We start from the raw sequence: 23,648 nt of genomic DNA, 5'->3' as shown, positions 1-23,648 counted from the left end.
GGGAGGTTTTGAACTGACCCAATCTGGATGATCTGTGAAAGTCTATATAAGTTTTGGAATTAATTAATAAAATCAGAAATTTGCCACATTCGACACAGCCTGGCTCTTGCACTCTGCTAGTGGTTCAACAGTGACATTCCATTGTGTGAAAAACCTGCACTGAGCATTCCCCACCTGCCTCTACAGAGCCACGATGGAGGCTGTGGGGTTCACACCTCCCTGCGGAAACCTGCAGAATGGGCCAAGGGCAATCCCACAGGAGGGAATCCTGTGATCCTTCTGTTTCCATAGTCCAGGCAGAAAACACTCCCCATCATGTTCTTTCCCCCAGCAGACAGACCTCTGGAAAGCAGACCCTTTCCAATCAGTGCCCACACGTGGATTTAGGAATCTGGGCAGTCAGGTTTGTAAATGTTTCAGGCTGGATTTTTCAACAGCCTTGTGAAAATCCCTCCTCCTGCAGTAACAAACACAAGGTGCTGTGGCAATGTTCTTTAATTAGTGTGTGCACTTGGTGAGGTGGAATTCTTTCCTTAGCCCCATTTTATGGCTGGGAAAGCCAGGGTACAAACAGGCAGCATTTCCCGAGGCTCCATCGCGTGCTAGTGCCCCAGCCAGAAACAGACCCTGCTGCTCCTGACTCCCAGCTCCTGCTCTAATTACCAGAAAATTCCTCTCCTCTATGGCACAGCCAACTGGTTCCAATAATAAATCCAAGCTGTTGCAAAGATCAAGTCCATTTTTTCACCGCTTAACCCAAAAAAACATTTAATTTTCAAAACACAGGTTTGGCTTTTCACCAGAGGAAGGATTTGTTTTTCATTATTCATCTGTTTTTTGATTTTTTTTTTTTTTAATCTCTCTCTCTCTTTTTAAAAGCCAAATATTCAATCACTAGGCTCAATATAGGGTTCCTAGGCCAGGAGCACTGCAACTATCGTTACCCTATAAATCTTCATTATTCTTACTATAAATATACTTCTGTATTTTTCATTTTGTTATTTTTATGACTAAAAATGGCACCTTTAGCAAACCTCAAAACGCCTTCCAGAATTAAGGACTCTGAATCAAATCCTGTAGTCCTGACTTCTGAGAAGAAACACTTAAAAAAAAATGGTAACATTCCTTGGTTTATGTCCAAAGCAATAACATTGACCTATAGCTTTCCAACACTGCTTTAATTATGCCAGTCTGTGGTGGTAAAGATAATATTGCTTTACTTAGACACAGTCAGATTGTCATAATGGTACCTTATGTTACCTATTCCTGTATGGGAATAAGCCAAGTCAGAATAAAATACATGTATTTTTAAACTGTGCCCACTCTACATATGTCAGAACAAAAGATTTGTGAAGGAGCTTTAATGTTAACAGGTACTTCTAGCAAACACAGTAATCACTGCTGGGCTAAAAATGAATATAAATGCACACAAAAATGACATTTGTCCTTTTATAAAAGCAGCAGGATATTATTTCTAGCTTTTCTTTCTATATATTTGTTTTCCTAGCCTGGAAATTGAGATTCTGTGAAGGCTGGAAGATTCTCAGATGAGTAGAAAGTAACTGAAAATAGTTTTATCACTGAGTTTACGAGTGTAAAGCTGATCTGCTGAAATGAGAATCAAGTGCTAATTAGATCCTTAAACTCTGTTTTTCGTTCCCCATTTGGCACAAATGAGTAATTAACTTTGCAGGGAAAGGATGCTTTCATTGAAGAACTAGATCCCACCAAACTACCATTAAATCCCACCTTGTCCAAGAACCTCACTGTAAATAGGAGAACAACTGGGGGGTTAAAATGACTGAATTAAGATTAATGAATGAATCTTTTATCTCTGCTCCTCTCTTGAACTGCAGTCACAGCTTCCCCTGCATCCCACCAGATGGGGTTGGACACAGTTAATTTTCCAGTACAACAACAGGAGTACAACAAGAGGAGCAGGAATTTAACCTAGGTGCTTTCATGGATGTTTTTGTTGTGTTGCCTCAGGTCCAGAGCCCTGTGCTGAGCAGGCAGGTGTAATTCCAAAAGCAACACCACTCCATGGAAAACCCAGCAGCTTTGGGGCTTCTGAGCAATTCAGAAAAAGTCAGGGAGATCAAAGTTCTTCATCCTGGGCCAGCTGCAGCACTGGTGGCCCCATTAACCTCCCTGAGACACACAAAAAGCTAATTAATCATTTTTTCCTGGATGCCTTTGATAGGGACACTAGTTCTCTTCCATCAGAGCCAAAGGATACCTGGAAAACCACTGCAGAGGATTGGAAATTATCACAATTTATCTTCAATACGAAGAATAGTGAAACAGGTTGAAATGTGTTCTTGAAATATGTTTAGCTGGAAGTTCAGCACCTCCCCATCCTTCCTACAGCAGAGTCAGAGAACGGATTAAGCTTCTTACCTTCCACCACTGGAAGAGTGTCCTTAGCAAATCTGACCCTTCATCTTTGATTTCTGGATTAAATAAATCCAGAAATCCACCTCTGGTTGTTCTTTTGGGTCTCCTTTGTTCTCCTGTGTGTCCTTCTGTCCCTCAGTGCACCAATATCTCCCAGAGTGGCACAATTAATCACCCTGTGCCTCACATGACTTTCCTGCTAATACATGCTAGGATAAAAAGTTGTGGGTTTTTTTTTTTACAAAGCACTGATTGTAAATTGTGGTCTCCTGAAACCTCCACATTGATCTCTGCTGTCTGTGATTTGATCCCTGTGGAGGATAGATGAGGTCTCCAAAGAAATTCCCTCTGAGGAGTGAGTAAAGACATCCTCCAGTGAAGATATGAAGAGAATAAAACCTGCAGAACGGGGATTGACTGATGGTGTGGGAATAGGAATGCAAAGCCAGCAAAGGAAGCACATGTGCTCCTAGATGGGAAAATTGACAGCCCTGGGAATAAACTGCTCTGGCCCCACTTGCTCATGGATGTGCTCAGCTATTCCCCACACTGAGCTCTTTGTGTTGCTCACAGTCATCCCACTCAGAAGCTGCTGAAACTGGAAATACTTTCCTTTAAAGCAATAAGAATGGACTGTCCTTGTCTTATTCAATCTGGCTTTGTCGGGGAATCTTAGAAAACCCACAGAGAAATAGGAACACAGGACTATCACATAAGTGACTTCATTTTTTCTTAAATAGAAGGCAAGAGAGGACATCAAATCTCTCCCTCTGAATCTTGTTGGTATACAAGAGATTGGGTCTGGATAAGAAAGCTAGCAGGCACAAACATATCAGTAAAAAAAAGAGCTTTTACTACAACTTCTTTCAAAAAATACCACTGGCGGCCAGAAGTCAATCTGAAATTATTGTTATTTGCTGTGAGATCATGACAGGAACAGCGAGTCATCAATAAATAAGTAAGAATGTCAAGTCTACAATAATTTGTAAATTCTACATTGAAAAAGACCCCAGATCTCTACATCACTTTAAGCTGCGTTACCTTCATCATTAAGAGATGGATTTGATCAAATTTAAGACATACCATCTCATGCAATAATGAAAAACAGATTTCATGGCATATTTTCTTCTGGATTACTTCAGTTACTTTCAGAATCTCAGAAGCTATTCCAAACTCAAAGTTGTGCTTTATGCTTTGTTTTGTTTTTATTTTATTTATCATTTCAATTATCCCTGGCCAGATTCATCCCTGATCTCAGTCCATTGGCTACAGTTGCCTAAGACAAAGGACTGACTTGCACCTGCAAGACCAACATTGGGAAGGTTCTGAATGACACTTAATTCCAACAAAAGTTACCAAGGGTTGAAAGAGCTCTGAAGCCTCCAGGACTGGGGCCTTAAACAGGCTCAAGCTCCCAGGAATCAGCTAAAAATTGGGCTCAGGGATCACCCCTCCAGTGGATTCCAGTAAACACTAATTGCTCAGGAATTTACTCAGCGGTTTTCAGGACCAAGTTCCTAGATCCAGAAATCCCTCCTGTCCCAGCAGAGGGAACAAGGGACACAGATGGGCTGCTGGCTGCTGACACTCACATTCAGGACAGAGGAATCCCCACGTCTTCCTTTCATGGCCTCTTTGCCAGTTCATAAATTTTTAAAGGAGAATAAACAGTTTTTCAGGTAGTAACATGCTCCTGGCACTGTTTTTGCTCTGTCACAAGGTTAGGTGCATAAACAGCAGTCGCTTCAGATACAACACTGAATATAAACTTCTTCTCCTTCTCACACAATCACATGATTCTGGCTTCTTTCTGCATTTTCGTTGCCCAACATCCATCTCTATGGATTATCCCAGGAAAAGCAAGTTTTGTGTTACTCAGTTGGAAGGAAAAAACCAGAAAGGGGTTATTAAAGACACTGGACTCACTTCATCAAATGGCAAAGAACTTCTGGCTTTTATAGCAACAGAGAATGAGTGACAGCTTTGTGGGCTCTGCAGAGCAGAGCTCCGAGTTAACCAGTGGATAAATTGCCATGGTGGGGAAATGAAACCATTCTGGGAGCTGACATCTGACAGGCAGGCACAGTAGGGGCTTCAAAGGGGGTGAGTTTGCAAGGGACCAGGTTGCCAGTGACACCAAGATACAAAAAGTGCAACTTGACAACCCAAAGTCTTTATTCGGCTGAGTTATCATCTCTGGGTCTTGCTGCCTTTTGGATTTCATGCTAAATTTTACATTGCAGGGAAGAACTTGGGAAAAATTACCTGAGGGGTGCTTTAGGGACTCAAAAGTCAGAAAACACATACACTGCAAGTATGTTTTTAATCTCATGTCTTGCACCCCTCAAGACTTGATATTCTAGATCAGCCAATACTGGCCGTGCTGCAGCATGATGAGAGATGCAGATCCTGCTCAGAATGAGGACGAAGGCTTCTCACAGCCTCCTGCAGGAATGTAGGAAGGATCGAATGTTCACCACGCGCTTTTTCCGCAGAGAAAAGCAGAGCAAAGAATTCTCCATCCCGCTCCTGGTGTGTTTCACGCATTAGGCACGGAGGAGCGATGTCGCGGGGCAAGATGTGAGCGGACACTCGCACATCACTTCAGAAGGAGCTCCAAAATTGGCTCCATCACGCCAGGCTGCCCAATGCCAGCACCGGAAAACCTCCACCCGACACGGGCGAGCTCTTGCTGCCCTCTCCCGGGATGTGACCGGCAGAGCCACCGCGGCGAAAATAGCCGCCGAGGCTTTGGAGTGTCCCTGTCACCAGGAGGTGGATTTACGGCGTGCGGCAGCGCCTGCACAGCCACAGCCAGGCATTCAGCCCATGCCTGGCGTTCCTTAGCAGGGCACAGGGCTCACCCGTGACGGCTGATGCCGAAATTCCGACCGGAGCTCGGCATGCCGAAAATACCGACCGGCTCTGGGGCGCGCTCGGCTCTGCTCCGCTGGGACGAGGGGCTCATCTGCTCCAGAAATTACCGCCCTAGCCGGCGAAATCCTGCGGAAATAAACAGGAGAAGAGGATCACGCCGTACCCAATCCAGCCCCGCGTTCTGGGCTGATGACCCTGAGGATGGATGGATGTCTCTGTGAAGAGGCAGTGGCCTGAGCTCGGAGCGCCAGTCTGGCTGAGATTCAAAGCTGCTGTCCCGTTGGGTGGAGGGGAGCTGGGATCGTGGCCTCTCACAAACCTCCCTACCCCAAAAAACCCCCCACACCAAGTCTTTCGGCTTTCAGCATTGCCAAAACCTGTCCAATTTTGTAATCCCTGTGCCAGCTCTGACAGCAGTGGTGCCTTGAAGACATGGCCAAAGTGTTTGTCACAGCGTGGGGCAGTGTCAGAGGAGGGTTAGGCGGGATATCAGGAAAAGGTCCTTCCCCCAGAGGATGGTTGGGCACTGAACAATCTCTCCAGGGAATGCTCATGACCCCAAGGCAGCCAGAACTCCAGGCGCTTTGGGACAATGCTCTCCAGCACAGCGCGGGGTTGTTCCAATGTCCTGTACAGGGCTAAGACTTGGTCTGGATCATCCCTGTGGGTCCCTCCCAGCTCAGCATGATCTGTGATTTTTTTTCTGATATCTATTTTTGCTGTCTCAGCGCAAGGCCACCTCCTCTCGCCCTGTCGCTGCGGTCACTGCAGCACAGACCGATCCCTTCCCTCCCGGCAGCCCCGAGCCCTGCCGCGGCTGTCGCTCCTCCTGGCGCCAGGGGGCGCTGCGGCGGCGGGGGCGCCGCTCTCTCCGCCCGCCGGGGCCGCGGAGGAGGCGGCAGGGCCGGGCCGGGCGGCGGCGGGAGGGACCGGGGGAGGGACCGAGGGACCGGGGCACCGGGGGAGGGACGGAGGGAGGGGCGGCGGCGGCGGCGGCGGGGCCGGGCCGGGAGGCGGAACGCGCGGCCCCGCTGAACCCGCCGCGGGGCCTGCGGGAGCAGCATGGCCGCCAGCCTGTGGATGGGGGACGTGAGTGTCCGGCCGGGACCGCGCGGCTTTGTGAGGGGGGCGGCGGGCGGCGGGGCTGCGGGGAGAAGCGGCTGGGCCGGGGCGGCGCGGGGGGCACTGACCGGCTGATACCGACACTGACCGGCACCTTCCCACTGACCGACCGACTGGCACCCTCCCGCCGACCGACGGACAGCCTGACTCTGACTGACACACCAACTGATGCCCTCACTCTGGCAGCCTCACACTGCCCGTCTGACACCATTGCAGCAACTGACACCTTCACTCTGACTGACTGACACCCCCACACCGATTGACACCCTCACACTGGCTGGCTGACACACTCACTGTGACACCCACACAGCAGCCGACAGGCTGACACCCTCCTGGCTCTGACACCCTCACTGTGACTGACACCTGACACCAGCTGACCCTCTCCTGACTGACTGACCCTCTCACACCACTGACCCTCACACTGACACAGCCTCACAGCCCCTCACACACTCACACATAGCTAAACTCCCCAAGTGACACTCACTTCACACACTCCTGAGCACGCTGACATGCTCACCCAGGCTCACACACACATTCAGACATAAACCCCAGCTCGACAGGCACATGTGTGAACAATTACACTCACATACACACACCCCAGAGTGACCCTCATGGCTTGCCTGCAGTCAGGTCACAGCCACACTTACACCCGTGTCCCCGATGGGCAGACACACACGTGGGCACTAAAAAGGCTCACACTTCCATACTCTAAGAGGCACTTACACACTCCCATGCCCACAGCATGTACACTTGCATGCTTCAAGGATTTATGTCCTGTTTTATGTGCTTAGTTGCTTTAGGAACTTACATGCTCATATTGTCCAAGGCACTTACACACCCTCGTAGTTGTGCTAATTGTGCTCACACTTACAGGCAGTCCCATTTGTATGCACCTCTCCAAGATTATCCCTCACAGCCTGTCCCCTGCATGCATCCGTGGGTGCACTCACACCCTTGTAGGGATTTTGACTCTCCTCCAAGCACACACATTCACCAGCAGTTACACACCATGCTAGTTCCCTCATTCCTGCCTGTGTGTGTGCTTGACAGAAAGAGCGCCCGTGAGAGCCACGCTCAGGGTGTCTTGCTGCCCATCTCATGTGCACACTGTGGGCACACTCACAATGATGCACAGCCCACAGCGTCCCTTGTGTGCCCTTCACACACCCTCACACTTGTGCCCCTGTGTCCCTCACCACTCTGCTGAGCCCACATTTTCACACACGTGTGTACTCAGCCCAGCATGTTGTAGTGCTCTGCCACCCATCCAGACTGCCTGTGTGTGTGTGTGCTCAGTGTGTTGTGGTGCCTGCATTGCTGCCACTGTGGTACACTGTGACACACTCTCACATGCAGTCCCACTGCTTTGTGTAGTGTCCTTGCTGTGTGTCACAAGTTTGTAGATGCTTGTGTGCACTCTACTATGGGTGTGCAGTCACACTAGCATGTCACAACTTCTCTGCCGCCTGTTTTATGCACACACATCTTCCTCCAGCCCCTTTGTTGCAGCTGACACCAGCACAGTCCTGCTTGCATGTAGTGCTCCTCATCATCTCTTGTGTGTGAGCACACACAGCCCAACACATCCCTGAGGATCCCACTGGGTACTTCTCTCCCACACACACAGCACACCCAGTTTGCCTCAGCTTCAGGGAGTCCTCCATTGCCTCTACTTATGCACAGACTTCATGGAGTCTGTTCTCCCCTTTTTCCACACAGAGAGTTATCTGCCACCTCTCTACCATAAAGCCAGTCTTCTTTTTCATCACCACTCTCACAAAGCAGGCCATGGCTCTTTAAGCCACACAGACACATCCAAGCAGCCTGTTACCTTTACACATCCAGCTTTCCTGTACACACACACACACCCAGGATCACCCTGCACAGCAGGTCTGTACATACTGGTGCTGCCTCTACGTCTGGGACAAGTCAGTTCTGTTTCACACTCAGCTTCACAGGGCATCTGCTGCCTTTTACACGTGCAGGTGCAGTATGGTCACCTTCTCTTACATACTGCACATTCTGTCACACACACAAGTGGTGGAGCTACCTGGTACCTGACAGACACACAAACACTTGAGGGCTGTAAGTTACCATGAGCCACCTGTGTTATACAGGTATATCCTTAGATACATAGATGGAGCTATATGTATTTCATATATATGTTTTTCAGCTCCATGTTGCCTGTCACACACAGTGCTCCCCATCTTTAATTTTGGTTAGTTCCCTCCTCCACTTTCTGTTATACAGAGGTGCCCTGTTCACTCAGGCCCTTCACAGTATATCTGATCCAAATTCCAGTGCCATTTCCTACTTGTCAGTACCTCACACCACACAGACACCTTCTCTCCAGCATGCTCACCTACACTCTTACCTGCACAGTGCCACCCTCACCTGTGACACGGACATGGTCAGTGCTCCCAGGGACAGGACAAAGCGTAGAGCCGCTGTGGGACGTGATTCCAGGGCTTCCCCTGAGTGCTGCCCTGGTACCTCCAGGGCTGTGCAGACCCCTACCACAGCTCCACGGAGCAGTGCCAGCTGCAGCAGGCCACCCGGGGTTGTGCCACACCTGTGTACCCACAGCGCTGGCCAAGCTGTCGCTTGCACCTGGAGAAGGAGCCTACAACCTCCTTCTCCCCTGCTCCCTGTAGGGAACGCTCAGTTTGTTGCTGTATGTTTCTGAGTGGCTTTTGTCCTTCTGTGAAGCTCCCTGTTCTCTGAAATTCATGCTGTCTCTTGGGTTCCACTTTGCAGACTGTTGAGCCTGGTTCATGCATGCCTGCTGGTTTTGAGTGGCATCGACCCTCTTAAATGAGTCTTCTTTTTGAAGTGTAAGGGTAAAATCCTTCTCAATAATGTTTTAACTGCTTAGGGGGACATTGACACATATATTCTCTTTTTTGTAGATGCCTTCATCTAACTTTGGGGTTTTTTTTTTTCTTTTATAGCTGGAGCCCTATATGGATGAAAACTTTGTTTCAAGAGCCTTTGCCACCATGGGAGAGCTTGTACTGAGTGTAAAAATCATTCGAAACAGGTTGACAGGGTAACTGTTTCTGTTTGTTCTCCCAGTGCATTCGGACTGAAGCATCGCCGTGGTCCTTGCATATCAGAGTGAATTTTTCCTTTGAGTTTTTCACCATTGCTGCCACCAATATGGGAATATTGATGAGAGCAATGGAGAGGGCACTTCTGGCTCTTCAGCCTCCCCTCAACAAACAGGGTTTGGCCCTCATGCTGCAGTGCTCCAGCACTCAGTCAGAGCAGTGCATGTATCTCATTCCATCCCTCTGGGAATTACACCTCCCCAGGTTTTGGTCACTAGTCTGTAGTGCAGCTGTGTGATGCTGACAGAGGTGTGGAAGGTCTGACTTGGAGCAATATGAGAACCTTTTGAGTTCATTTGAAATAGAGTGAGTGACTGTACTTAGAATAAAGTTTTTTAGTTCTTATTCAATATTCTTTTAAGTGTTGTAATTTCAGTTTTCAGTAGTTCAAACTTGGGTGGGCAAATTGATGGTCAGTGAAAGTAGGAAGTAAACTAAGCTAAACCCCTTTCTATGTGCTTATGTTGACCTGGCTTATGGTAAGTAGGGGCTGTCTCTTGAGATCTCTTGAGTTTCTCTTTGGTAGCTAATGTTTATACTTTTAAAAGAAACTATTCTATTTATTGCAACTGTAGCAAATTTCCTACCAGTTATCTAAAATACAACTTTACTCCTCAAGGGTGTTTTAAATTTATAACCTTTGTCTCTTCTCTCCTGTGTTGTATGTTCAGAATTCCAGCAGGCTATTGCTTTGTAGAATTTGCAGATCTAGCTACTGCAGAGAAATGTTTACACAAAATCAATGGAAAACCACTTCCTGGTGCTACACCGGTAAGTAAATGGGATCAGCCAGTTGAGAACCAAAATTTGGAAGGGACGGGTAGTGTAGAATCTGTAGAATTTTTAATGATTACAGACAAATTCAATAGTTAATAAACTGGGATTCTTCTTTGCTTTAGAGTTGAAGTTATGATTATAAAGCTATTAATGTTCTTGCTCAGAAAATTGTTGAGAAAAATCACTGATTTCTTTGTGACTGAATAAAATCCAGGTGTAGAAATGTTGTGGGCTGTGGGGTTTTTTATATCTGAGCATTTCTGCTGTAACTGAAGTTGGACTAATGAGAAACCTGAGAAGTGCAAGGAAAAGATTAGATTGAGTATAGTTTATGTCTTCCACAATTCTTCCATCTCTCTCCTTTTGTGTAGTCGTGGAGTCACAGAGTCGTTTTGGTCTGAAGGGAACTTAAAGCTCATCCCCTTTCATCCCCTGCCATGGGCAGGGACACCTTCCACTAGACCAAGTTGCTCCAAGCCCCATCTGACCTGGCACTGAACACTTTCAGGCATGAAGCAACCTAAGAATTTCCCTCTGTGTGTTGTTATATATGTACAGGATGAACTTGCAAGTTCACACCGAGTTTTGGGTAACTTTGATTTGCAAGAGAAACATGACTTCTAACCTTGCATTGTTCTTGGCCCTTAGCAAACAGAAGTTATTCACACCTCTTTACAGTGGAGAAGGAACCAGAGCATTGAATAATTGCAGTGCATAAGTAATGTCTCCTGTACATAAAAGCTGGGTAGTTAGGAAGAAAAGGAGGAATAGTCAGAGAGGCTAATTTTAGGATGTTGACTCGAATGTGTGGTAGATTAAAATGGGACGGCTGACACAGCTGTCTGTTGTACCCACAGGAGTTGGCTGCAGTAGCTGGGGTGACTGGTTCATAAAGCAGCTCTAGAATCACCTCAGTTATGGTGTGATATACAAGGTAAATGGATTCCTATTTCAGTCTAGTTAATACCCAGAGTTGGAAACTGGGAAGTTCAGGTTAAACTATTTAGTTGGCGTTCCCAAGGGGGTGACGTGCCCTGTTAAAAGGAGTTGACAAGAGGCCTGGAGATATCTGTTTCACTTGTTTGCCCATGGTTAAGGCAAGCTGATCATCATGGACACCTTCTGTAGTCACCAGAGAGACAAAGAGAGCAGCTCTTGCAATGAGTAAGATAATACTGGAAGTTTGGTTTTGGGAATACCTATCTTTCTTCACAGTTCTGGTCAAAGCACGGTGCTGTGTGGAGGGATGATTTGCATAACGCACAGAGGGAATTACAGATGTCAGGCAGAGATCCAAAGCAGCCCAAATCAGTGCACTCAGCAGCCAACTGCCCAGCTCATCCCTCGCATTTAGAGACTTTTGTTTACAGAAAACTGAGTGTGGCTCATGATTTATTTATTTTTAAATACTCGATCAGCCAAAGGAATAACAGAGAGCCATGGTGCTGGTGCTGTCTCTCTTTTCCAGAATTGGTGTTCCCAGTTCCCATCTGAGTGGAAGTATTCTCAGGTGCCTCATTGATTTTAAACCCAGAATATTGCAATGAAGAGCAGGATCCAAAAAAAAGATCGAAGTGCATCAAAGTGGAATCTAAATTCTGTGTTAGCTTGTAAATAAATGATCCACAGAAAGTTGTGTAGCACTGTGCTCCAGAGAATGCAAGCATGCAAGGAACAGGATTATAGCCTAGAGTTAGTCTGTGCTGTTTCCCAAGAATTATTTACCTGTCTTTGAGGGAAGGAAATCCATCATACAAGGTCCAGGAACACACTGGGCTCTTCACTGTACTGAACAAGTGCCCTGATCTCTAGGGCATTTCTGAATGTGATCTGAAATCCTGATTTCTGATCCTGAAATCAGCCCCTGATCTCTAGAGCTGATCCAAAGGTCATGGTCTCCTTAGATATTGCTCTGGACTTACATGTAAGTTGGGCACAACTTGCTGAAGTCTTGGTAGGCTGGGGACAGAGAGTTCCAGATGTGCCAGAGGGCACAAATCTGGGTTGCTGGGAAACTTGTTTTAAAAATAAAATCAGATGCAAAATTTAGAGAGACCTCAGTGTCCAGTGTAATTCTTTCAACACCCCTTAATTCTGGATCTTACTAAATGTCCAGAGTCAAGTACTTAGCCACACTTCCAGACTCAGGTTGATTCCATTTGCCAGTATGGTGGATTCTGGTCTGCCAGTGTTTGTGTTAAATACAAAAATCCAATAGTGGTGCTGTCATTTCATTTTAAGACCTTAAAACTGGAAGAAATGTAATATTTGTTATTAGTACCTCTGTTCAGGTTCTGATCTTCATTATTATAGCTGTATTGAGGTTAAATAAAAATGTGCTTGATACCTTAAGTAGCTGGCCTGAAGGCAATGAACATCTGTCAGCATTAAGACAGTTGTAATAAATCAGCTTATTGTATTTTTCCTAATTGTTTGAATTCACGTGACAACATTTGAATGTATGGATTTCTTTTTGCCTTGTTTCAGGCAAAGCGATTTAAATTGAATTATGCAACGTATGGAAAACAGCCCGATAACAGGTAAGTGCTCAATATTTAAATGTTAATTTTTCCTGCTTCATGTCTCTTTATCAATTGCCTTGCAAAAAAGTATTCAAATTATGTAAACCCACGAGTTCATCACTGCCAGTCTTTAGTAGAGGGAGGAGAACTTAGACTGCCAGTTTTGTGCTTTGCCCTGTGTGTGGCACAGCAGATTTATCCAGTGTCCTTTAAGGTATTTAAACTTTGTAGCATCAAAGTATCTGATTCATATATTACAATTTAAGATCTATGTATTGGAAATAGCATATCCATAAATGAGATACTAATGTTTTCTTGATGTATTAGAAATCAGAGATATCCTGTGAGTAATAAGCAGTGAAATAAGCATTAAATAAAAAGTATTAAGTAGGTTGGTTGTGCTGCTTAAATTAACTTGAAAAAGCAGTGTCAATAAAATTTTTAGTTAAGCAGCTTAACTGGTGACACTTTAAAGTCTCCATTAAATGATCTTTTAATATCACTTTTCTCTGAGTTCAAATATTTAGGCTAAATAGTAACTGTCACTCAGCATGTCTCTTTTTCTTTGTGTGATTGTATATAAGAAGTTTTCTTTTGATTTCTTCAGTCCAGAATATTCCCTTTTTGTGGGAGACCTGACTCCTGATGTGGATGATGGGATGTTATATGAATTTTTTGTTAAAGTTTATCCATCATGTAGAGGTGGAAAAGTTGTTTTGGACCAGGCAGGAGTATCCAAGTAAGTAATCTTTTAATCACTCTTTTTTTTCACTTCACAATTGGCAACAGAAAAGATAGAATGCAGCAAGGGGGGAAAAGAAAAGTTCCTTTGGCTTAGATTTTAGTAATCTTAGAATACAGTGTTCTTGGCCATTCAGTCTGCAGTTTGCTTGAGTTTTGAGAGTCACCATGGGCATTGTCACTCCTTTGTCAGTGTGAGGCCCTTTGTGTGTTATTGCACTTCTTAAAATGCTGAAAAATGTCTTAAGTAATCTTGAAACACTCTCTTCCTGGACTCGCAGGCAGAATAAAATTTGCTTCACAAACTTTAGGCTATTGAGTGTATATTCCTGTGAGAGCTATACAGGTTTTTATTTGAAACAGGGTAGAACTCAAAAGTTGTGATTCACTGTCAGGTTCTCAGTAGCCACCTTGTTTGCCTTTCATGGAAATGTCTTGCCAAAAACAGGTATTATTCTTAATGTAATTAAAACATTTTCTAAATAGCACAAAATTAAATTATATTTTCCAAAAGGAGAGAGCAGCTGGTAAGCATCCTTGTTTTTAAAGTAGAGCATGGCTTCAATGAAGCACAATTTTCTGATATTATAGTTGTGAGAATGTTGGGATAAGGTCTAGGCTATGGCTGTAGGTCTCCCCACCTTCTCATGTGGGGTTTCTCAGTCTTAGACATGTTGGTTTGAAGGAACCTCTGGAGGTCTCTGGTCCAGCTCCAACCAGGACTGCAGCCAGTGCTAGATTAGATCATCCATGAATTGTGTGGCCTGGAAAACCTCCCAGGATGGAGATAACTCAACCTGTCTGGGCAGCCTGTCCAGAGCTGCACTCCCTCCCCAGTCATGAAGTTCCTCTTCATGTGCAACCTGAACCTCTTGCAGAGCTGCTCAGTCACTCTGGCTGTTGGGTCCTCATGTTGTCATTGCCACCTCACCTGAGACTCATGCTGGGTTGGGCTCTCTGTGCCTTCTGCTGCTCCTCCTCCTCGGTGTAAACCCCACAGTTCCTGTTGTGCTGCACCTGCTTCAGTCTGTCTGTAGAGCAGGTATTGGTGCTGCAGGTTGGACTGTTAGCTGGGTTTTGGGAACTGTGCATAGGTGCAGAAATCAAGGAAAGGGAATCTGTGGTAGTTTGGGAAATGGGGAAGAAGCAGGGACTTAGAGTCCTGTTTCTGGGAAGAGCGAAGCTGTCTCCCCAGCAGTGCTAGAGTGTTGTTGCCAGGGGCTTTGTTGGGACTTGTGCAATTACTCGAGGCTGAGGCAACTGCAGGTGTCAGTGTGATGAGAGAGGAGCTTAGGGCTTCTGGACATGGCCAGTGAAGCCCTGGCCTTTCCAGCTGGGGCTGGTGGATCAGGAAACCTTCCAGCACCTCTTGTCCTGGCAGGAGAGGAGCTTGGAGCCTGATGCCATGGTGCTGTGCCTGCTTCTCTGCTTTCTGCTGAAGGTGCAGGTGTTGGGCCTTTTCCAAACTTCAGGGACAGGACAGAAGGTCTGCAGGGAAGTTCTGGCCAGGAAGACATGATTTCTTGCTGGGTTTTCTTCTGTACCAACATCTGGTGTAGCCATTGGTGTGGAAAAGCTAAATGTCTGGAAGACTTGGAAGAATCCCTGTCTCCCTTGCAGCACCCAGCATTCTATTCCTCTACACTGCATCCAACTCTATCTGTCTCTGTTTTGGACCTGCCAGCCTTCCCAGTTTCTATTATGTACTCCTGGTTCCATCTGAAAGTCTGCAGAAGTCTTTTGGCAGCTTAGAAACTTGGTTGGGCTTGTGTGTGACCACCTTAAACTGACTTAGAAGTTGACTTGCACTGGATTAATTTGCCACAGTCCTTTGGCAGTGGGCAAGTTAAACAAACGTGGGCCTGTGTGGAGTTTTGTTTGTGCTTAATAATCTAGTTTGTATGTAAATAAGCCTAAGCTTTGATCTGGTCTTCTTGTGAGGAGAACACATCCATACCTGTATATATGTATAAAAATAAGATATTTGGAATTGTGTGTGGAGCTTGCTGTGCAAGGTACTGCATTTTCTGAGGCAAGCTGCTCTGGAATAGCTGCCAGTGGGGACTTCCCATGAGTGATAGGTGATGCTGCTTTCAAAATGGCACATTACTTGGTGTTTAGCAGTTCCCACAGAATAGATAATGCCCTGTAAATTTACACCCTTGCTTACGGCTCGTTCTTTTCCCCAGCTAGACAAGCCCTTCCCTCCCAAACTCTTCCCTTTGCTTAGGTGGATTCCTCTCACCCTCCCACACCTAAGTCTTTGATCTTTCTGCTGCGTGAGGCAGCCCATCCCATGAAGGGATCCTGGCACTGCCCTCTTGGATGCTGTTGCATTGCTTCTGACTCACTGGAGCATCAAAATCCCACGCAAAGGACCGTTGGGGTTGGAGGGAGTTGGAGTTTTCTGTCTGGCTGACGTGCAGTGCTGCCACACCACAGTGAAGGGTTGTTGCAGTGTCCAGGGATCCTGGATGTGCTGTCCCTGTTCCAGCTGTACTCTCAGAGCAGGTTTTAGCTACTCAATGTTAAAAGCTCATTTTCAGGCCCACTGTTGGAAATGCTGTTGTTTGGAATGGCAGAAAGCTTACTTGAATATATTCCTGTTGAAAAGCAAACTTGTTTGGAAAGCCTATCTCATTAATCCTAGGGAAAATTAGTGTTTTCCTTCACAGTGGGGCAGTTTTGGATACAAGCAGCGTCTGTCTCATCAGTCCTGTGCTGACTTGCAACTCTTGAGATTATCAGTATCCTCCCAGCAGTGATTTGGGGCTTTACCACTGTCACTTCACACATTTAGACATGGCTTGTGTCAGCTCACTTCCAGTTCCACAGAATCCACTGGCACAAGAACTACATTACATTGACAAGCCCTTGAAAGCACTGCCAGAGCTTGGACCTGTGGCTTCAAGTATTTTGGAAAAGCAACTAGAAGGCAGAATGATTTCTTCTCTCCCAAAAGCAGGGACATCAACCCTAATGAACATTTTCATTCCCCGTGTTTCCCAAACCAATTCAAACTTCACTGTAACTAATTTTTATAACGTGGCATTGCTCTTTGGGGTCAGTTTGATATGAGTTATTATGTGAGTTTTATATGAGTTATTCTATGTTTCTGCAGAGGTTACGGGTTCGTGAAATTCACGGATGAACTGGAACAGAAGAGAGCACTGACAGAGTGTCAGGGAGCTGTGGGGTTGGGCTCTAAACCTGTACGCTTGAGTGTGGCTATACCAAAAGCGTGAGTAGAAGAACATCCAGATGCTTACATGAGAAATCACATCTGGTTTTAAATGCCTTTTAGTGCTTTGGGTACATGTCCTGGGTGCTTCCATCACAAAATGAAGGAATATCCATGAATGTGGGGAGTATCAGAATGCCCAGGAGTTCAAAGAAATTACATTGGCTCAAGACTAAGCATTTTACACTGTTTTGAATTGTATACATTATTAAATCCACACAGCTGTACACACACTGTAGTTATATATGATTGTTCTTGAAGTGTATGTTCCTTTGCATTAAATTGAAATAGTCTAAAACTGCTTATTGATGTCTGGATAGCAAAGCTCAACTACCTTGCTAATTCTATTATGATGTCTACTAAATATAAGTCTTTTGGGGCAGAGATTAACTTTTTTTTCTGTGTTTGTTCAGAACCTGATACAATGAGATCCTGGTCTGACTTGGGGCTCGTAGCACTAGGGTAATACGAATCATAGTAATTGCTCCCTATTTGAATAATATGTAGATTTTCAATGACCTCAGAAGTCTTGGGGGGAAAAGGAAGAGAAAAGCAGAAAAGAGGGGTGTATCATGGTGAGAAGATTGATGTTTCCTTCTTCCTACTTCTCACTAATTTCATCATTACTAGAAATAGCTTTATGTGTGACATATTTTCATTTTCAAACAATATTTGTCATCTCATTATTTCAAATCTCGATAGGTGAATTCCTAGTTCCTTGGGAATGCTGCCACTTTATGTCAAGGAATAGGAATCTTAGTCAGTTCACAGGGTATTCAAGTTTATTTTTTGATTACTAGTAGTTCTCATTTCATGAACTTTTTCAAGTCTATGAATTGAAGACCACACAGTTCAGAGAGAAAGCGGCCAAGTCTTTGCTTAGGTTTCTGTATGACAGTGACAGAAGGGAGAATTTTTTCCATTCTTACAAAAGAAAACTTCCAGATTTTTTGCAAGGCTTTAAGTCTTTAATTCTTCATGTGAAGCAAGACTCAGTACCTTCTCCTAGAAAGCTGCAGATCACTTAACTTCATCCTCTTTATCAGAAGGAAAAAGGGACCCAAATGTCTGGATTATGGTTCAGGATTGTTCTAAACTGAGGCTCATAGTCCTGAACTCTTCCCTTCCCAAAGAAAGGAAGTGATACCCAATTAGCTCATAAAGAATGAAAGCAATGTTTATTAATGAAGAGGAGTATGAAAGGGCATTAAATTTAAACCACTTCTTTCTTTATGTAAATGTATGCAAACAATAAATATTGCTGCACTAAATGGTGACTATATTTTAAAGATTGAAATTTGCATGTTAGACTAAGCCTTGTCTTTTTATCACTTTGTATCTTAAGCTGTTTCACTGCTTTTTTCATACTTGTCGGGCACTATTTGCAACTTACTCCTGCTTTATTTTTTGAAGTAACCGTGTGAAACCAATGGAGTACAATCAGATGTACAACTATAATTACAACCAGTATTACCAACAGTATCACAACTACTACGCGCAGTGGGGGTACGACCAGAACACGGGCAGTTACAGCTACAGCTACCCCCAGTATGGCTACACCCAGAGCACCATGCAGGTAAGGCAGCACAGAAACACCACAGAGCTTGGAATGTGGGATGGGAACATCTTAGCTTCATTTCTGAGTCACAGAATGTCCTGAGCTGCAAGGGATCCACAGGGATTATTGAATCCAGCACTTAGCCCTGCCCAGGACACCCCAACAATGCCACTCTGTGCCTGAGAGTGTTCTTCAAACACTCCTGGAGCTCTGGCAGCTTTGCGACAATGACCATTCCCTGGGGAGCCTGGGCAGTGCCCAGCACCCTGTGGGGAAGGAACCTTTCCCTGATCTCCAGCCTAATCCTCCCCTGACACAGCTCCAGCCATTCCCTCAGGTGCTGTCCCTGTCCCAGGGAGCAGAGATTGGAGCTGTCCCTCAGGAGGAACAGCAGATCCTGATGAGCTCTGCCCTCAGTCTCTTCTGCTCCAGACTGAACACACCAAGTGATCTTAGTATAGATCTCTTAACAATGAAGTCTTAATACAGCTACTTCCTAGTGTTTAGCCCTTGGTGTGTCCTGTTGCCTTTTGGGGGTATGTTGCTGAGGTAGAACAGGTCTGGAGGACACAAAGGGTCTCTTAATACAGTTGTCATGCTAGAAGAGTTCTCTTGGTACAGGCAGGGCTCAGAGTGCCTTCTGGGATCCTTCATAAGCCTTGTTACAAAAGATGGAATACATTAGAACAGTCACCCCACTTCAACCCTGGAATCCCAAGGACTGCCTCTGTTAGAGGTTTAATGATCTCATCCATGGACTGTTGGGAATGGAACACAGGCTTATGTGTGAAGAATTCTGTTGTAATAAATGTGGTATAAAAGTCAGTCTCTGACAGTACTGATCAACAAGTCATGCTTGTAAAAGAAAAGATAATAATCTGCTGTCCTAAGGGGTTTTGTTTCTCCTTGCAGACATATGAAGAAGTTGGTGAGGATGCATTGGAAGGTATGTTTCTCAAATTCTGTATTGAAGTTGTCTGTCTATTCTGCACTGCTTAGAGATAGACTTTCTCAAATTTGCCTTAATTTCAATTAATACTATACCTTTATCTTTGAGTAAATCTGAGAAAATTTGTGGGTCACTATCACCTAGAACAGTTGCATCCCAATTTTACTGTTGCTGCTCCTAGTCTGAACCTGGTGAGGACTGAAACTATTTGACTTCCTCAGCACTGAGATTTTAATCTTCTGTAATACTGAAATTTTTATCCTTTTTTTACTAGGGTTTTTTTTTCTGACATGCTACAAAAAATAACATTAGATATTCTGTTTTTCTATAAAATCTTGACATTTAGAGCCCAGAATACTGCATTGTGCTGTTAGTTTTAAAATAAAAGGGAATAATATTACTTAGCACACTGATAAAATATTTCAAGCAATCCTTGGGCACCACTGAACAGAGTCTGGCACTATCCTTTGACACCCGCCCTGGAAATACTGAGACTCCCCCACATTTGTTTTAATAAACCAACTAGCTTACAGGGTGGCTTATTTCTGAACACCTTTGCTGCCTGACGTATTTGTCTGCCTTTCCTCCCACAGATCCCACACCCCAGTTAGACGTCCACGAAGCAAACAAGCAGTTTATGGAGCAGAGTGAAGAGCTCTACGATGCCTTGATGGACTGTCATTGGCAGCCTTTGGACACTGTCTCATCAGAGATCCCAGCCATGTTATAGCCTCGTTGCTGAGGCACTGTGTCTGTGGGACACCCTGCCAGTGCACTCCAGACTGTTCTGCTGCCCTTGAATCCTGTGGTTGTGAAGGATCCTCTCCCCACCCAGGTCTGGATCTTTTCCCCACCCAGGTGTGGAACTCGGAGTACAGGAGGACTGTGGCCTTTCCTGTAGAGAACAAGTGTTGTAGGAGCATCACAGTAACTTCTGTTCATGGTGAAAATTAGAACTGCGACAGTTGCATTCGTTTTGTCTTGAAATGAACTCTTAATGCTTACTGGGAATTGTAATTTATAAACTTTCAACGAGATGGCACAGGGGAGAGACTTTCCTCCATCGTACAATAAAAAAGTTGGTCTTTTAAGTAAAATTACCCTTTGCATTTTGGTTCCTGCCCATCTTTTCTGTTTTGCTGCCCACTCAGCTGTCTTAAGCCATTTGACCCAATGCTTGTGAATGTGTTATTTTAAAAAAAGATCATTGTTGGACACCACTAAAATGTCTCAAAATCTTCCTAGTGACTGGGTAAGGTTGCTGTCATTTGAGCATGGGATGAAAGCTTATGTTCTGGCTAACCTAAGAAGTGATCTTGAGCTTGCAAGTTTGATGTTCTCAAGGAATCAACCCAAAGAGGACTTTGGAAAGCAAAGACAGAATGGAGTGTTATAAAGCTACAGATTGATGCCTTTTACCTGGTGATCTCTTGCACATCTGGCTTGCTTCTCCACCTGTGTATGAGGAAATGATGCCCCATCAGCCAAGCAGTTTAAAACACTTTTTCCAGCAACCTTATTTAAATGTTATTTTGTGTACTATGCCTTTGGTTTTTTTATTGTGGACACACCTTGATGGTCTTATTGAGATGTTGAGATTTTTGTAGTGTCTTCCACTGTCCTGTCAGAGTGAAACTGAAGATCTTGCAGTAAAAACGGGTCAGAGCAATTGCATTGATATATTGTGCAACAAATGGTTGTTAACCTGAAAAGCAGTTTTCTACTGGATGTTGTACAAACTGGATGGACAAGCAATATATTTAAGCTGGTATGTTGCATTAGAGGTTAAAGTGAAAATCATAGCACTTATATACGTGTTATAAGCCCTTTTTCAGGCTTTTGTGCCTTAAACTCTTGGAAATATAGGAACAGAGAAACTACCTGTAATAGATGTCTATCCAAGGAATAGTTTGGTAACTGAAATTGCTACTGCAGAGCGTTTCGTTGCCTCCCTGCCCATGTTGATGCAGAGATTTGCCACAAAATTTAAATACTTTGATAAAGCTACTTCTACTACACCTTTGTTTGTGTCCATAATTATGATCTATTTGTCAGTCTGTGGTCTTTTTTATCATCTGGAAGTGGGAATGTGAGGGGAATGGTGATGTGACTGGAGTTAGGTTGTTCCTAACGAGTGGAGCTAGAGGACTGCTGGACTCCTGCGTTCTCCTCTGCTGTGAATTTCCCTCCTGCTGTGTCCCTGACTGTGCTGCTGTCTCACCTTCAGCTGCTCTAAATGTAAGGAAAGGAATGTTCCCTGTCCATGCCGGGAGTTTCAGAAGCAGCAGAAGTGGAAGAGAGCAGAGCTTTATATCCTCTGATGTGGCTGCTGAGCTCAGGGCAGCTCCTCTTCTTGGGAAGTTGTGCAGAGTGGCATTTCAGAGGTGATGTAAAGAAGGAGGTTTAAAATACTTTCTAGATCATTCTGTTACTGTGCTGCCCTGTATGCCCTTCTCCTATTTTGGAGTTGCCTTTCTCTACCCCATGAATTTTAGCTTTTACAATGTGGCCACCCCAGTGTGCTTCAGGGGGTGAAGCCACTCTTATTTATCAACACAAATTTATTCTGCTGTTCTCATCTGTCTGTGGAGTATTTCCTAATGCCTGGATAAACCATCTCCATACAAGCCTGTCTTTGGAGAAGAGAGGAGGAGGTTATCAGGGAGCAGAGAGCAACCCTGTGGGAAAATCCTTTTGCTCTCTGCCTTTGTGGTGGAAAGAAAAATGGTAAATATTAATCCAACCCATCCTAACCCCTAATTCGTGGGAGAGCTGGGCTCATACAGACCCTTGGGAGGAATAATTTGGGAGTGCAGAGGCCAGCAAAGATGACCTGCTGACGCCTGTTTACTGGTGCTGCAGAGCTTAAAATAGCTCCTGCTTTCATTTTAGGAGAGAGGTTGATGTGAGGCTCTGGGCCACATTCCTTGGAGGTGTGAGCCAGGCCTTTGGGGTTGTTTGGGAGGATCTCAGCCAAGGTTCTGTGGAGCTGTTAAATCTCTGTGTTGCTTTTTTTTCTTTTTTTTTTTTTTAATATCACTTACTCATCTTAATGTTCATTTTAAGCTCCCGGCCATTATTGCAGTGTCTGAAGCACGGGAGAGACTTTTATGTGGAGCTACAAAACAGCCACCACCTGGAATTTGTAGGGTTTGTCTTTTGGCATCCAAGTTAAATAGAGTGTGGGATTGTTTTTTCTCCTGGATGGCTACAGGAAAAGCTTAGATTAATTACCATTTAGTGACACAGAGGATGAAAGACAAGGACTCCATGTAGTAAGGTAAATTCTACTTTTATCTTTATGTGCTAAAGGCAAGAAGTCCAAGACAGATGATATCACAGCTCCTTGGGATTATGTAATTCCTGCAAATTGCATCCAAATCTGCAACAGGGATCACGAAGCACTTTGCCTGTCAGCAGGCAGGGCTTATAGCAACTCCAAAAACCACTTAAACATTATTGTGTTCCTTGATGAAGATGTGATCATCCAATTTAGATGAAATTGCAGGGACTTTGATTCCCATTTGAGTTACACAGACTAGGAGTGCTCACAGAGCTGGAGGGACATGTGTTTTCAGGCACAGGGCGGTGATTTCCAAAGGCTGAGCTCTGAGACTGCAAGGTGGCCTCTTGCCATTAGCCTGTGTTTAATTAAAAGCTTGACAGCACACATTGGGGTGGCCTAGGAGCAATCCTGACCCACTTCCAAAGGGCTGAGCAGTCTGGAAGCATTTCTTTAGCAAGTGTATGGATGAGAGGGTTGACAGGGGCTGACTTTTTTTTTTTTTCCATGTGAGTCTGCCTAGAAAAAATTCCTGTTACTTGGATCAGTTTCTGGAGACGAGTTCATATCCCACACTGAGACATACACAACACCCTTAGGAATTTCTCTGAATCCCTTCTGAGGGACAGAGATAAATATTTGACTCTGATCGTTCTGTACTGGGTTTCTCATTACTGGCTTGTTAATCCTCAGCTTTTGCTAAACAAGATCTGAGCAGAATTTTTACCTTGCAGTCTTGTTATCTCCCAGTAATCTTGTAAAGCATACTGGATACACCAGTTTCTGGATCTAACTTGGGATTTGCTTAAACATGAAACTAATTCAGTGGCAGGATGGGGTATGAATTTGAAATGCAGTTTCAAAGAAAAAAGCAGAAACTGATAGAGCTGGTTCAGGAAATGTCATGGACAGAGCTCACTTTCCTTTTTTTTTCTGGTTAGAGCATTTTTAAATTTTTTTAATTTTTTTTTTCCTTCCTTAGCAGTTATTCCCAGTCAAAATGGTTTTCCAAGTGCAGTCAGTCTTTTAAGAAGGGGTTTCGGGTCCTGCTTGTCTCACACTCATTTTTCC

At 44.7% G+C, this 23,648-nt stretch overlaps 1 protein-coding gene across 2 annotated transcripts; it reads left to right on the top strand.

Annotated features, from left to right (window-relative positions):
• Positions 1–6,217: 6,217 nt before the first annotated feature.
• TRNAU1AP (tRNA selenocysteine 1 associated protein 1) lies at positions 6,218–21,312 on the top strand. Of its 2 annotated transcripts, XM_085081038.1 has the most exons (10): positions 6,218–6,363; positions 9,154–9,230; positions 9,348–9,445; positions 10,178–10,277; positions 12,771–12,823; positions 13,413–13,544; positions 16,668–16,787; positions 18,201–18,363; positions 19,258–19,291; positions 19,888–21,312. In XM_085081038.1, exons 3-10 carry the CDS (start codon positions 9,360–9,362, stop codon positions 20,022–20,024), a joined length of 825 nt encoding a protein of 274 aa, XP_084937164.1. In that variant the 5' UTR covers positions 6,218–6,363; positions 9,154–9,230; positions 9,348–9,359; the 3' UTR covers positions 20,025–21,312. The 2 variants fall into 2 exon arrangements, with proteins under 2 accessions (XP_084937164.1, XP_084937163.1); XM_085081037.1 differs by lacking the exon at positions 9,154–9,230 and having other exon boundaries at positions 6,219–6,363.
• The last annotated feature ends 2,336 nt before the right edge of the window (positions 21,313–23,648 follow it).

This window comes from Lichenostomus cassidix, chromosome 23 (genome assembly GCF_008360975.1).
Source record: "Lichenostomus cassidix isolate B80296 chromosome 23, HeHo_3.0, whole genome shotgun sequence".
Classification (NCBI taxonomy): domain Eukaryota; kingdom Metazoa; phylum Chordata; class Aves; order Passeriformes; family Meliphagidae; genus Lichenostomus; species Lichenostomus cassidix.
Note: the sequence above shows the minus strand (reverse complement) of the source record. Positions and strands in the feature narration are given on the sequence as shown.